Source organism: Neoarius graeffei, chromosome 5 (genome assembly GCF_027579695.1).
Source record: "Neoarius graeffei isolate fNeoGra1 chromosome 5, fNeoGra1.pri, whole genome shotgun sequence".
NCBI classification, from domain to species: Eukaryota; Metazoa; Chordata; class Actinopteri; order Siluriformes; family Ariidae; genus Neoarius; species Neoarius graeffei.
The window spans coordinates 50,146,909-50,162,715 of record NC_083573.1 but is presented as its reverse complement, the minus strand read 5'-3'; the positions used below and the strand labels follow the sequence as shown (position 1 = coordinate 50,162,715).

The 15,807-nt window shown below is 40.9% G+C and overlaps 1 protein-coding gene across 8 annotated transcripts in view; it reads left to right on the top strand.

Annotated features, from left to right (window-relative positions):
* Nucleotides 1–11,967, top strand: part of mef2d (myocyte enhancer factor 2d) — a 134,594-nt gene extending 122,627 nt beyond the window's left edge. For 4 of the 8 annotated variants that reach the window (XM_060921936.1, XM_060921934.1, XM_060921932.1 and 1 more), the window contains 3 exons: nucleotides 1,686–1,754; nucleotides 4,566–4,616; nucleotides 7,562–11,967. In XM_060921936.1, coding sequence (XP_060777919.1) covers nucleotides 1,686–1,754; nucleotides 4,566–4,616; nucleotides 7,562–7,922 — 481 coding nt within the window. In that variant the 3' untranslated portion in view covers nucleotides 7,923–11,967. The remainder of the gene's footprint in view (nucleotides 1–1,685; nucleotides 1,755–4,565; nucleotides 4,617–7,561) is intronic. The other 4 variants (XM_060921937.1, XM_060921935.1, XM_060921938.1 and 1 more) reach the window with 4 other exon arrangements.
* The last annotated feature ends 3,840 nt before the right edge of the window (nucleotides 11,968–15,807 follow it).

The window sequence follows — 15,807 nt, the reverse complement described above, 5'->3', positions numbered from 1 at the left end:
AATATGTCACTCAGATCCGGGATGTATTTGGTAAGAAATATAGGAGTTTTTTAACACGAGAAGACAAACTACATATCTTCAAGCCAACGTGTGAGATTTTTTATTTATTTTTTTTTAATTATGTAGGTGCAGTCACAAAAAAAGTACACAAATTTATCAAAACAATTCATTGATTTCCTCACGAGTGACATGTAGAGATTTGTCACGGTTTTGGATCTCCATGTCCTGGATGTAGCTCGTATGAAAACTACGAGTGACGTATTTCCCAGTAAAACACTTGTGTCCGTATCCATCCGTTATCCGTAACCGCTTATCCTGTGCATGATCACGTGCAAGCTGGAGCCTATCCCAGCTGACTATGGGCGAGAGGCGGGGTACACCCTGGACAAGTCGCCAGGTCGTCACAGGGCTGACACATAGACACAGACAACCATTCACACTCGCATTCACACCTACGGTCAATTTAGAGTCACCAGTTAACCTAACCTGCATGTCTTTGGACTGTGGGGGAAACCGGAGCACCCGGAGGAAACCCACGCGGACACGGGGAGAACATGCAAACTCCACACAGAAAGGCCCTCGCTGGCCACGGGGCTCGAACCCGGACCTTCTTGCTGTGAGGTGACCGCGCTAACCACTACACCACCGTGCCGCCCCTTGTGGCCATATAATATATGGAATTATGAAGTGAACAAAAAAAAGTGTTTAAAAAAAAAAAAGCTTGATATGTTAGATTCTTCAAAGTAGCTAGCATTTACCTTGATGACGCTTTGCACACTGTTGGCGTTATCTTAACCAGCTTCATGAGGTCGTCAACCTGGAATGCTTTTCAGTTAACAGGTGCCTCGTCAAAAGTTAATTACTGCAATTTATTGTCTTCTTAATGCGTTTGAGATCAAACAGTAAATAATAGGAATGCATTAAATAGCGCTATTCCACAACTATAGTGATCCATATTATGTCAAGAAGCGCTCACCTAAGTAAAGAGAAACAATATCCATCGTTACTTTAAGACATGAAGCATCCTTTTAATTAATAAAAATAAAGAAAAAAAACCCCATTGACTTAAAAGGTGTGTCCAAACTTTTGACTGTTACTGTATTCATTTATTGATGATCACAGCACAACACTAGATGGAAAAGGGAGCCTGCACTTGAAGATTTTTCATATCACATTCACTAGTATCGTCATAAGCTAGTGTTTTCCAGTCTTAACCAGTTTCTTTACTCCATGTATGAATATATAGCTTCAGGCTTCAGCGTGGAGAAATTCAGCATTAGCAGGGAGTTATAATTTCTGGCTATAAAGCAAATAAATCATTAATTTTGTTGGCATCACACAAGTTGTAAAAGTTAAAAGAGGCTGCACTTTGCTGTGTGTATGTGCGTGTGTGTGTGTGTGTTGTGCTGGAGTGGTGTACCTAATAACCACTGTGCAGGTTGATGCACACACACTCCTTTCTTGTTTTTTTTGTTTTGTGGGTTTTGTGGTTTGTAGTGGCACAAGGGGTTTTAGCTGTGCATTTCTCATTGCTGCTAGCAGCATTAATGTTCTTTAAGGTGTTTCCTGCAAAAAGCTCTGGTGTTAACACCAAGGCGTGTATGCATGCGTGTGTGTGTGTGTGTGTGTTGAAGGACTAATACTTCTCTTAATCTTTGTGTATGCTCTCTGTGGTCTGTTCACAGCATGTGGGGTGCAGACAAACAGAACGGGGAGATGGCTAACTGCATCTCCAGTCTGGCTGCTAATGTCAGGTGAATAGGCTGCTAAGGGAACTGTGTTCTAGTCAGTCCTGCACTGATGGCTCTCTCTGCTAGCCAAATCACACGCTGTCATCCTGTCTGCAGTAGAGGGCGTCACAGCTACAGCTTCTGATTGAGTCGCAGAAATAGTCAGTGTGCTTTTGCTGCCAGCGAACACCTCACTTCATGCTTCGGTTCGCTTTGTAATTGTTTGTGATTTTGTAGCTGCTGCTTTCTCTCGTCGTCCATCTGTGTTTGTCGTGTGGGCAGATATCAAGTCATAGAAAGGAGCTGGTTGTTTTTAAGAAAATGTGAGCGAGTTAAAACATGGACGCTATGGAGAATACAACAGTCGCTAGGGATCTGAAAGCTCTATGTATCAGTCTCCAGCATGTGTGACTTTGGACGTCATTCAGTCCAGTGCCCCCGTAGGCCAGTGTGCGCAGTAGCCTCTAGTGACTACAAGGGGGTGAAAAAGCAGGTTGAGTCATCGTCATGGCATTAATTTACCATTGCCTGTAAACAAAACTCTTTGAGATTAATGTTAGGAAAGCTCTAAAAATAAGCACTAGGGTGCCGTCACTTTCATAAAATCTGATGCATTTTTGTTTGGGTGTTCCTTTTCACCAATAAAGACATCCTGTAAAATTTTTTGACCATATTCAAAAGTCTAATGGTGGCACCATGAGGTTCATTTTTTTGCCAAAAAAACGCTTATTTTATGTTTTCGCGTAAGGTTTGAATCACAATGTTGGACTCCGTTTATTGATTTCTTGTGAGCCAGAGATCATGTTAAGAACCTTTGCAAGGGATTGAGAAGCATTAATGTGATTCATAATACATTTGTATTGTTTAAAAGTAGTTGAACAATGATTCAATGAACAGCTAAAACTCAAACTGTGCTTGATAATATATTTAGAATATGTACTAAAAATGTGTATCTAAGATATTTGGTATACTCTATAAGGTGCCATAATGTTTCATGAAAAGTGATCGAAATTTTGTCATAAAAGTCATAAAATAGCAGCTTTTTCCATAACTTTGAGCTCCTGGTGCCACCATTAAACTTTAGAATTTTGTCAAAATATTTCACCCAGTGTGTTTTCTTACCAAAAGGAACATAAAAACAAAAATGCATCAGGATCGGAGGAACTTTTCATTTTTAGGGGGCAACTGATGCAACCTAATAAGCACGAATAATCACTATCATTTATATACTTTGTTTATTTGCTTGTTTGTTTGTTTGTTTTTAGGGTATAGAGCCAATATAATCTTACCAAATATAGTTTATATTGCTGTAGAAATCATAAGGAATGTGACGTGATTATTTTAAACACTGTCTTTACCAGCATCTCTTGTTGTTCTGTGTTATAATATACCTAGCTATGAATTCTGGACCTTTTGGCTGATCTCTGAGTAGTTTGTGGCTTAAAATTTTAAAGGAAAAGGCAACTTTTGTACAAAATCACCACAAATGGATAGATAAATATATAAAGTAATCGATCATGGAATTTATAGAGAAAGAACAGACCGCATAACAGTATCTTTTAACTTTTAATAATATGGGCTTGCGCTGAGCTCAGCGAAGATGCGTTCCACCATATTGATCTACTGCGTGACGTCATGCGGCCCACCACTGAAAAGAACTCTTCAGTGCTTCATGGTAATAAGGTAAAAAACCAGTACAATCGCTTCTTCAAAGTTTCACCAAATGGTTTTATTTATGCAACTTAAAGCTCATAATACTGTATAACTTTGGTTGAGTAAAAACACGGAGCAAAAACATGGCTGAATCCTGAATGACTCCTATTCGGATTTGTCCTACCAAGCCTACTGCGCATGCGTGAAGCGGCTCGGCTCGGTTTTCCCTTTCGGGCGCTCTCGTTTTCTGTTAGAATTTGGTAAAGAAAAAAATAAATAAATATTATTTACCAGCTTACCGGGTCCATGAACATAAATCTGACAGCTGACAAGGTCGGGATATAAACGAATCGAATACAAGCCACCCGCCGGGACTCCTAATCACAGTGATCTGCTTGTAAACACTGTTTTCATGGGCCCAGTGACGTCACAGATCAGAGGGAGGCGCATTAACGAAAGATTCTGATTGGTTTATAGTTGCCCACAATCTCAAAATGGCTGCCTCCTCCAACTTCGACTCCTCTGTGTCAATTCATGATTTCGAAGTTAAAAATATTTTTTCATGTTCGATATGTAATGGAAATAATTAACGGAATTGATTACGTATATGTTTTTCTCCTATTACACACCTGGTTTTGTACAAAAGTTGCCTTTTCCTTTAATGGAGTGTAACTGATCTCCTACTGCTCTATACGTTTCACTGGTTATTCAGTAATCTTTTACTTTTGTCTATATTTTTTGGCCTGTCTGCACATTATAAAGTGTCTCAGGTTGTGTCTCTTCTTATATCAGGTCTTGACAGTTGCTAGTGGAGTTGCTTCACCACGTGGCATCAAACTCTCATCAATAGCCAGTGTAGCATTTGTGCATCACGCGCCTCGCCCATCTTTCCTGTATTCACTCTCAGCATGCGTTCCAAAGCTGTGTGTGTGTTTAACCGCATGATCACCTAAGACCGTTGACGTCAGTTTGATGGGGACAGACATGTGTCTGTTAGTGGGTACTGTTTTCCTGCTGGAGCAGATGGGCCAGGGAGGGGTGGGTGGGTGTGTGTGTGTGTTGCATGTGGAACTACTGCCACATTTGATCATCTTGTATTTTAAAAAAAGTGTGTGTGAGAGAGGGAAGGGGGAGTATTGATGAGAAGGTGCTAGTGTGTTTCGCCTGTCTTTCTCTCTGCAGTGTGACCTCTCAGGCCAGCTTACTCTTGGGCAGGGAGGATGGGCTCAGCTGGTACTGTATTCTCCTAATCTTTCTGTTTTCTGTCTGACTGGCTGTCTTTCCTCTGTCTGTCTGTCCTTTCTGACTTCTGTCAGTCTATTGCTCATTCACACTCTTTCTTTCTCTCTGCTGCTGTTAGTGGCTGGGTTGCGTTTTTGTCACTTTTTCACGTTTTGTTCACGTGTGTTTTGTTGAAATTTAGCAACAAGGCACATTTAGCTTTGTGATCAAGTCACTCTGTACCGATCCATACAGCTGAGGTGTTATTTGCATTCTTCTGTCTCTGCCTCTCTCTTTCTCCCTGGATCCAAAACACATGCAGGTACAGTTTGTGCAACAGCACCCACACTTGCAGTAGGAAGTGTTCTGTGGTTGAGGCTGAGTGAGTGTTTGTGCTGGGTGTGTGTGTGTGTGTGTGTGTGTGTGTGTGAGAGAGGGAGAGAGACCAGAATTGACCTTTTTCCACTGACACTGAAAAACATATAAACAATGTTCATGTGAATAACTATTCATAGGGGTGTCCAGAAATATTTAAGTAGAGCTGCAATGCTGATGGTAATGAGAGTAAACTTTTCCTTGAACGTCTGCAAACTCTGAATAAACGGCTAAACGCAATAAAAACACTCTTCTTGCACTCCTCTTCTCCTTGTGCTGTCTATAGATACTGGAGGATTTGGCTTTGGATAAGAAAGCAGGTGCTCCGTGTTAAATACAAAGTACAATACGATATGCTGAATCTTCCATGATTATTTAAGTTATTGCACAAAATGAGCGGATAGCCGATGAGGCACGTAGTGCCAAGTTGGCTATAAGCCATGTACGACAAGATTGAGTGTAATAATTGTTTTATTCTATCCACGTTCACTGGATTTTGAGAAATGGAGCATTTTATTTTTATTTTTTGCAAATTCAATACATAAAAACTTTGTACAAAATGTCTGACAAAATAATTTCCACTTAGAATGTAAACAAACTGGCGAAATGACAGTAGCAATTTGTGAAAAATGCTATAATAATTATTGAAAAATAAAAAAGGTACATTCTTACCATCAAATACTTTATTCCATATATTGTTTTTGTTTTTTTGTTTTTTTTTGGGGGGGGTCTTCTTGTTTAGGGTTTTTTAGTGGTCAGCAAACGAACTTAAAGGTGCATTACCACCACCGATTGGGCTGGAGTGTGGAACAGGTGATATTAGTTGGGCTATATTCTTTTAGCTATTTCTGTTTCTTTTAAATACTTGATGATGATTTTTATGCCTCCGCCACCATAAGGTGCAGGAGGCATTATGTTTTCGGGTTGTCCGTCCGTGCGTCCGTCCGTCCCAAAACCTTGTGAGCGCGATATATCAAAGGCTAATGAAAGGAATTTCACCAAACTTTCACCATTTGTGCGCTTTGGGACAAACATGAACTGATTAGATTTTGAGGTTAAAAGGTCACAGGTCAAGATTACTGTGAGGTCAAATGTCCATCCCCAAACTTTGTGAACACCATATCTCAAAGACTAATGAAAGGAATTTCACCAAACTTTCACCATTTGTGCACTTTGGGACAAAGATGAAATGATTACATTTTGAGATCAAAAGGTCTAAGGTCAAGGTCACTGTGAGGTCAAATGTCTGTCCGAAGACCTTGTGAACACAAGATCTCCAAGGCAAATGAAAGGAATTTCACCAAACTTTCCCCATTTGTGCATTTGAGGACAAACATTAACTGATTAGATTTTGAGATCAAAAGGTCTAAGGTCAAGGTCACTGTGAGGTCAAATGTCTGTCCGAAACCCTTGTGAACACAATATCTCCAAGGCAAATGAAAGGAATTTCACCAAACTTTCACCATTTGTGCGCTTTGGGACAAACATTAACTGATCAGATTTTGAGGTTAAAAGGTCACAGGTCAAGATTACTGTGAGGTCAAATGTCCATCCCCAAATCGCAACTTAATAAGGTGTGTAGTCTACCAGGCAGAGGCATCCCCATTGACGCCGTTGGCGACGAGTTCTATCTAGTTAGGGTTTTGTGTTCGAGTAGAGTTTTTATTTTGTCCTCGGTTGGTTCAGCAACACGCGCCGCCATTTTGTTTTTCTCTACTCACGGCAGATGAGCTGATATCCTAGTAGTAGAGTAGCCAATCAGAACACATGATTGCTCATATCCAGTGAATGTGGATAGAATAATAATATTTATACGCTATTCATTTCTAAAACCCACCCACTAGCACCTAAGTAGGTAATGGTTTAGCTGGAAACGCAGGCTGATTCTTAAAAACATTCACTGCTCCCTGAACAGCAGTGACACTGTGTCAGTGGAAAAGGAGTGAAAGACTGCATGGCTTAGGGAGCAAACTGCTTTCCTGTTGCTTCTACAATGTCTGTGCTTTATCTTCTGTTTGTCAGAGTGCCTCATAAGCAGGACACACACATGTGCGCGCACACACACATTTGTCTTAATGTTTGTGTGAGGACCTTCCATAATTATTATTGCAGTTAATTTATGCGATACCTTCTCTTAATCATTACCTCAGTAACTGAAAGGAAACATTTTAGTTTTTGGTTTTTTTAAATAAAGTTAAAAAAAAAAAAAAGTGGGTTTTTTGGTTGGTTTTTTGTTTTGTTTTGTTTTTTAAATGCAGTTTGCCTCATGGGGTCAGCGAGATGTCCCCACAATTTTAAAACTGTCTGTTATTCCTGTCTTTGTGGGGTCATTTTGTCCCCACTAAGATATAAAGATGCGCGCACACACCATGATGCTTGGTTTTTGTCCGTTAGGGTGGCTCAGGCAGCTGCTGATTCAGGGCTTTTTTTTATTGTGATTAGGTGGCAGATTTGTCAAAAAATGTTGTCACGGGCTCCAGTTTAATCTCTGTGTAGTTTCTGTCAGCATTTTCTCATAACTCACTAAGCTGTTTTCAAGGCTCTTATGAATATCTCTCTCTTTCTCTCTCCTCATATTGCAGGCCAGTGGGTCCCATCCCTCACGGTGCCACTCTGACGGTGAACACTAACCCGAGCGTGAGCATCAAGTCAGAGCCGGTGTCCCCTAATCGCGAGCGCACTACCCCAAGCTCCACGGCAGCTCTCAGTGTGTCCCAGTACCCAGGGACTGTGCGGGTGGAGGCCTCGGGCCGCTCGCCACTCCACACCATCAGCAGCAGCAGTAACAGCAGCGAGCGAGACGAGACAGGCCAACCACGGCCTCCAGATTTCAGCGCAGCCACACTGGGGCCAATCAGAGCAGCAGGAGATCAAACAGCCTCTGCAGAGTCACAGGAGAGCGCTAATATCAAACGCATGAGACTGGATACCTGGGTCACATAAAAACAACACGCGAGTTCTCTGTCATGTGCACACACACACATACACATATATATATATACACACACATTTCACCTCTCTGACACACAGTTTCATTGGCAACCAAGACACATGCATGCAACACACTCTTTCCTTGGCCTTTTTCTCTCTTCTTTCTCACACACACACGCACACACACACAGACAAATACAGTGCATATATGTACACACACATGCAAGATAGTCATGGACAGAGGTGCCAATGCAGGTGCACGTGCAAGCCTAAAGAGCTGGACTGCTTTGGACAGGTGTAGGATGTGACATTTTTGTTTCTACAGAGCAGAGAAGGAAAAAAAAATGCCAGCTTCACTGATCTCTGATCAGTCTTTACTGTCCTCGGCCCTGTCTTCACACTGACACACTTTACCTTTCTGATCCAAGTCCGGCTAAACGGCTCAGAAATCCAAACACAAGCTGTTCATCGTGGGGTGTAGATTATCCTTTAGAAGCTGATATCCAGGTCTTGTTGTTTGAGGTTTTCCCTTTTGTTTTCTTTCTCGTGTGTGTGTGTGTGTGAAGGCTTGTTTTTTGCTGTTTATTTTTATAGCCGTTCTCTCCTTTCGCGGAACTTTCTTCTTCTATTTGACGGTCAGGCTCAAACAGTTGTCGTACTGACTTGCGGGATTTCTGATCATGTTGTGTTTTAATCATCAGTCAGGATCTTTTGTCTAGTAAATCATGCAAAAGGATAAGTCTGAATCTCTCATGTACAGGTGACCTAATCAAGGTTTAAAAATCTTTCAGGGACGGACTGTGGTGACTCATGAGGTGAACTCAGCCGCACGATCATCTCTTAACGAGCGTAGAATTGCAGACAGACTGACCGTAATAATAAGCGTGTGTACGCAGTGTAGTGACCGGTAAACAGCCAAGTGCTCGGTTCAGTCATGGTTTGTTTCCTGCTTTTCCTCTCTGCTAACCTGCATCAGATCCCTCAGCAGTGCACCTCTACATGAACAGCTCGTTAGGGTCGCTCTTCGTTTGCAGGAGAGCTGACTGAATTTTTCACTTTCTTCACTTTTGTACACACAAGTACGTATGTTTGTACCGTACGTATGGTGTAGTGGAAATGTAGCCCTATTTGTATGATTTGAACTCCTGATATTAAATACAAATGTATACACATGTTGCTCAGCTGAACACTCTGTCTTAAAGAGTGGGTGGCTGTATTAGTCACTACCGCTAGTTTATGTGAGAAGCATCCTAAAATCCTGTATTTATTACTTGTATGTCTGGCTTTGCAATTCAGATGTTTGTTAGTTCAACTTGTGAAGCAAGATTTTTCTTAAACTGTTGTTTTAAGAACCCAGATGAGTTTAGAAGCAATCTGAGCCATCGAGGGCTCAGGGTTTGTGGGTTTCTAGGCTTTCCGAGCATGTAAATATCCAGTTTTCTCCCCTCCTTGTTCCTGCAGAGGCTCTTGTGTAATGCGAGGAGAGGATCAGAGACAGAAGGGGTGTTTTCTCGAACTCTCAGCACATGGGCATGAGGATTGTAGAACTGGAGAGGAGTATAGCTTTGTGGTGAAGCTGAGGAGAAGCCAGGTGAGGGAGACTGTACATAGAGATACGTGTATGATCATACACATTGTGCTGGATCTGCCTAAAGCAGAGCTGTAACTCTCAGTGGACATGTCTTTCTATTTCTATGTGTAAATAAATTACCGTGTTGCAAGCGAGCCTAGTAGAGATGCAGCAAGGGGCACAGACATGAGTATGACTGTTTCAGGATCGATACATCTTTGTTTATTTTCTGTAATTGATATTCTGATGGAGTGCACTTTAAATCATCCCTAACACAAACCCTTGACCCTCTTTACTAGTCGGCTGTTTTTCGCAAGAGGGGTTGCTTTTTTTTTTTGAACTCTGTCACTTCCCTTCATGTGCACGCAATTAACAGAATACACAAACTGCATTGTCCTCTTCACTTTTTTTTTTGTCACACTGCTGCTTCCATTTCCTTTTCCTTCATATTGGCTTGACCACCTGGCTTTGAGTTTCATGCAGTATCTGCAGGACTGTCCTTACAGACAAATACAGACACTCCATCCCTCCTCGCAGAAACAGCGTGTGCCATTCAGGGAAGAAGAGCTCATGTTTGTGGCCCCACATTTCATGCTCTTTTTTTTCTTCTTCTTTTTTTTTTGACAGTGAACAATTATTAAAGACAACTGTCACCTTTTGTAAAAAGACGTTGTACTTATAAACATAATAGATTAGACATAACTCGACACGTGTTGCAAATGTGCAATTCTCAAAATGCAAAAAAAATTAAAAAAAAAAGAGATGTCTATTATTGCAACTATAATGTACACAAATTTTTATGGTCATTAGTGTAGTGAATAATAGAATGAATAGGATGAAGGATGTTTCATTATTGATCATGAAGAATAGGATGAGCAGCAATCTCTGTTTAAAGTCTGTTTAAATGAGTTAAACAGTGCTGTACGTGTATCCGTATCCCAAATCTGTAGTCACTATCTGTCATTTCCCTCAAAAAAAAAAAAAGAGAGAGAGAGAGAGATATAGATTCGGTGTGACATACCTAATGAGATGTATTGGTGATTAAAAGTACAGTCTTGCTCCTTGAAAAGGTGTTCCCTAAATCAGGACTCACTCTGAAGTGTCTCACAAGTTGTTTAATTTGACTAAATATTGCATAGACATTGTGAAACAGCTCGACATATAAAATACAAAATACTCAGGTGAGATCTGCCTTGCATCAGTCCCTCCGTCTTGGCAGTTGACTATTATTATTATTCTTTTTTTTTTTTTTTTGTAAACCTCGCCACCCCTTCCTTCCATTTCCCAGCGTCTCTCACTCCCTTTCTCTCACTGTCCTTCTCTCTTTTGTTTAGCAAGCGGCCATCTCACCTAAACCATCACAACTAGTAACCCATATCTCCTTGCCAAGAACACACACACACGCGCGCGCACACACACACACTTGCCTAGTACCACCTCAGGTCTGCACGTTGGAGCGCCTGTAGACTTTAAGCCTGAGCTTTGAACAAATTCACAGATTTCTGAATGTTTTCTTGAGGTGTGAGAAGTTCGCAAGCTCTAATAAGGATCTTTTGGTAATGGGAAGTGTCATTGTATTCACAAGGAAAGACAATCGTCACGTGAATAGTTAACTTTCACCCCCATATCCCCCATGTATGATGTTTAGAGAAGCTCAGTTTTTCTAGTGTTAATTTGTGCTGGTGACAGTTCTATTGTCTGTTTTTATTATAATTGTTATAATGGTTATCGTTACCATTATTGTTATCATCTTTGATGGTGGTAATAATAATGATAAATTAAAGATTTTTATTTTCTGCATTTTTTGTGTAGGGTAGGCATCTTATTTTATTTGAATGATTTTATTTTATTATATATGAAATACTATATAAATATCTTTGTTTCAGGTTTTTTTGTTTTTATTTTTTCTTCAAAAGGGGTGTTACTAATATTGCACGATTTATTAAGACAAACGTCAGTAGTGATATTAGTACTTATTGGTAACTGAGGGAAGTGGTAAACAAGCTGACAGAGTGACCAGTCAAATGCTGCAATTTTTAGTCAATTGTACAAAACTGTCTCTACACGTAGAAGGGTAGAGATAGCCACTCGTTTAATTTATTCAGATCAGACACAGATGTCAATGCATGGGCGTAAAAACAAGCAAAGAATGAGTCATATTATAATAACTGAAATGTAATTTCATTAAGAATATACACCACACACAACTAGAATAGAAATTGAAGAAAAAAGTTTAAAGAAAAATAGCTAATATATTGTGTTCTGCTAGTATGCTTTGAGTTTTGTTGTAAACAAAAGATATTTTCTGTTGTTTTCGGAGAATGATATACAATTTGTGTATATTTTCATAAACAAAGTATGCACTGATATGTTATTACAAATTATATACTGCTTTTACAAAAAAGTGTTTGTTATTGTACCAAAGTATCCATTTGTCCTTTATGACCTTCCCCTTCCCCCTTTTGCGTATGTTTTACTGTATTTTATATATTAAATAGACAAGTTGACCTACAAAGAAGTTCAGGTCTGATTTTCAGTTCTTTCATTGTCAGTGTGTCTTGTTGATTTTGTGCTGATCAGGCATTCTGAATGCTGAATCTGTACAGAAAAGTTGAAGCGTTTATTAATATTGAATGAGTTCCTGGGTCCCTGATTTAATCCTGAGCTCAGGTTACTGTCCATGGTGTTTCACATGTTCTCCCAGTGTCCACATGGGATTCCTCTGGGTTCCCCAGTTTTCTCCCACCTCCTGAACACATTGTTTGCTCCTAGGTGTGAACAAGTGTGTGTATGTGTGTGTTCATGGTGCTTTGTGATGGATTGACTTCATGTCCAGGGTGTATTCCCACCTTGATCCGAGTGTTCCTGGGATAGGCTCCAAATCCATTGCAACCTCGACCAAGATAAAGAAGATACTGAAGATGAATGAATGAACATCCATGGTCATACCCATTTCCCTCATCCCTCCTCCATCTGGACAAACCCAGTTGTTTTCCAAAAGGCAAAAATTATGAAGTGAATTGATATTCAAATGTTTCCAACATTTTGAAAATACACTCACTGAGCACTTTAGTAGTAGTGCCTCCTTTTGCTTTCAATATAGCCTCAATTCTTCATGGCATGGATTCCACAACATGTTGGGGAAACATTCCTTTGAGATTCTGGTCCATGTGACATGATTACATCATACAATTCTTGCAGATTTTTCAGGTGCACCTTCATGCTGTGAATCTCCTGTTCTCCCACATCCCAAAGAACATCTACTGGATTGAAATCCGGTACTGGGAAGGCCAGTGAAGAACACTGAACTCAATGAAACCAGGTTGAGATGACTTTTGTGACATGGAGCATTATTATACTGGTTGTAGCCATTAGAAGATGGTAAATTGTGGCCATGAAGGGATGCACATGATCAGAAACAATACTCAAATTCCAGCAATGAATGATTGATTGGTAATAACAGGCGAAACGTGTGCCAAGAAAACATTCCCCACACCATGACACCACCTCCACCAGCCTGGACTGTTCACACAAGGCAGGTTGGGTTCATGGATTCATGCTATCCTTCTGATGCTACCATCTGTGTGCCTCAGCAGAAAACGAGATTCATCAGACCAGGAGAAAAGTGTCCAGTTTTGGTGAGCCTGTGCCCACTGCAGCCTCAGATTTCTGTTCTTGGCTGACAGAAATGGAACCGGACATGGTGGTCTTGTTGTAGCCCATCCTCCTCACAGTTCAATGTATTGTGCATTCTGAGATGCTTTCTGCTCATTACAATTATTCAAGGTGGTTATCTGAGTTACTGTAGCCTTTCTGTCAGATGAAACCAATCTGCGGTGGGTTTCCCAAAAGCCTCTTAACGCTAAGAGCGTCTTAACTAGGAAAGAGAGAGCGTTCATTGTGCTGCTCGTTCTACCATTTTAACAATGATTTTTGTGCTGCGATGCTTTTGGGAAACTCGACACTGGCCGTTCTCTGTAGATGTCTCTCATTAACAAGGCATTTCTGTCCACAGAACTACCACTTACTGAAATTTTTATTTCTTTATTACACCATTCTGAGTAAAATCTAGAGACTGTTGTGTGTGAAAATACCAGGAGATCAAATCATCTGGCACCAATAATCATACCACAGTCAAAATCACTGAGATCACCCCCCCCCCCAATCCTGATGGTTGATGTGACATTACATTACCCCAAGCAGCTGGCCTGTACCTACATGATTTTATGCATTGCACTACTGCCACATGATTGGTTGATTTGATAATTGCATGGATGAGGTGTTCCTAATAAAGTGCTCAGTGAATGTCTGTCTGTATTCTGCACAATGTTTACTTGTATTTAGAAACCACCTATATGTGTAAGTTCTGTTGCTTGCAACCACACAAACCAAGACTAGTAAATTCGACTTGTAATCTTATACTGATTTCCAAATCTTGAGTGTAAGAGGGTGGCACGGTGGTGTAGTGGTTAACACTGTTGCCTCACAGCAAGAAGGTTCTGGGTTCGAGCCCAGTGGCTGACGGGGGGCCTTTCTGTGCGGAGTTTGCATGTTCTCCCCGTGTCTGTGTGGGTTTCCTCCGGGTGCTCCAGTTTCCCCCACAGTCCAAAGACATGCAGGTTAGGTTAACTGGTGACTCTAAATTGACCGTAGGTGTGAATGGGAGTGTGAATGGTTGTTTGTCTCTGTGTTGGCCCTGCGATGACCTGGCGACTTGTCCAGGGCGTACCCCGCCATAGTCAGCTGGGATAGGCTCCAGCTTGCCCGTGACCCTGCACAGGCTAAGCGGCTACAGATAATGGATGGATGAGTGTAAAAGAGCTCAGATCTTTAATCTTAAATGTGTTTCCTAGTTTGTCCACTAGATGGAAGTAGAAGCCATTTTAACCAACCAACCATCCATCGGTTATCTGTAGCGGCTCATCCTGTTCTACAGGGTCACAGGCAAACTGGAGCCTATTCCAGCTGACCATGGGCGAGAGGTGGGGTACACCCTGGACACGTCATCAGGTCATCGCAGTGCTGACACAGAGACAAACAACCATTTAGTCAATTTAGAGCCACCAGTTAGCCTAACCTGCATGTCTTTGGACTGTGGGGGAAACCAGAGCACCCGGAGGAAACCCACGCAGACACGGGGAGAACATGCAAACTGGCTCGAACCCAGGACCTTCCTGCTGTGAGGCAACAGTGCCGTCCCCCATTTTAACCTAATTTGATCAAACCCATAAAACAATCATGTTTTCATCATGTGCCTGAGCAAGACTTGCAGTTTTCAGAATGCGATTTGTTAAAAATGTGTGTCCTCAACTGTACAGAGATCTGTACGGAGATCAGAATTGTTGGCCTGAATATTTTTATTTTATTTATTTTAATTTTGCATTGTTGAACAGATTGTAGTTATTCCAGGCAGGCATGAGTGTTCGGGGGAATTCTGCCCTGTTCCCAGCAGAAGTGATGACCAGTGTCAGCTGAGCTGGTCAGTTGCAATGTCAAATGCAACTGTTGAGGGCACGTCGCTTACAGATGACCAGTCACCACTCATCTGACATCCCAGTAATAACAGCTCTCCAACATTCTACATGGATTCAGCCTCAGGCTCACTACTAACTCATGTTGAGTGGAATTTTAATCTTCGTCTTACACCACTGCCAGCTGTTTGCATGGATTAGATTCTGCCTCACTTGTTACTAGAATGTCTACCAAAGCAATAAATGTAACTGGTAAAACATTAAATCAAGTTGCTTTTAATTAATGCTATTTAGAGTAGTTGTTAATACAAAGCTTTTACACACCATAAGTACTGGTAACAAAGTAATGTATCACTTTTTTTTTTAAATGACCCAAATAAGTCAAGTAATACCATTAAAGGCAAATGATGGTTGCTATAAACACCGTTTGTGTAGTAACTTCTCTGCCATTTTCCATTTGTCATATAAGCTGATAAAGAATCTCTTCCCTCTATCAGAGATCCTGGTTTGCAATTTGATCTCCATGAGCTGGCGTAGTTCCCCTCTCAGCTGCTGCATGTCTGTAAAGTGGCTGGGGTAAAGGGATGGAGATTTAAAGAATATTTGTGTATAAAATAAGTAGTAAATAAAACATGAGAAGTGCCATTACTCAGAGAAATTCAGTTTGCCTCTGAATGTAGTGTCCGGTCTTTCTCTATTTAATTTTACAGATCCTTAATTACTCAGCGGCGTCCAGGAAATCAATGGACACTTTGTAATGGAGATGGATGATGCACGGTACTGAGCACACTCCTTTCAATTCAAACTGTTAGGACTTTTTGTGTTGGTGGCTTTTAATAAGAATTAATGGCCAACG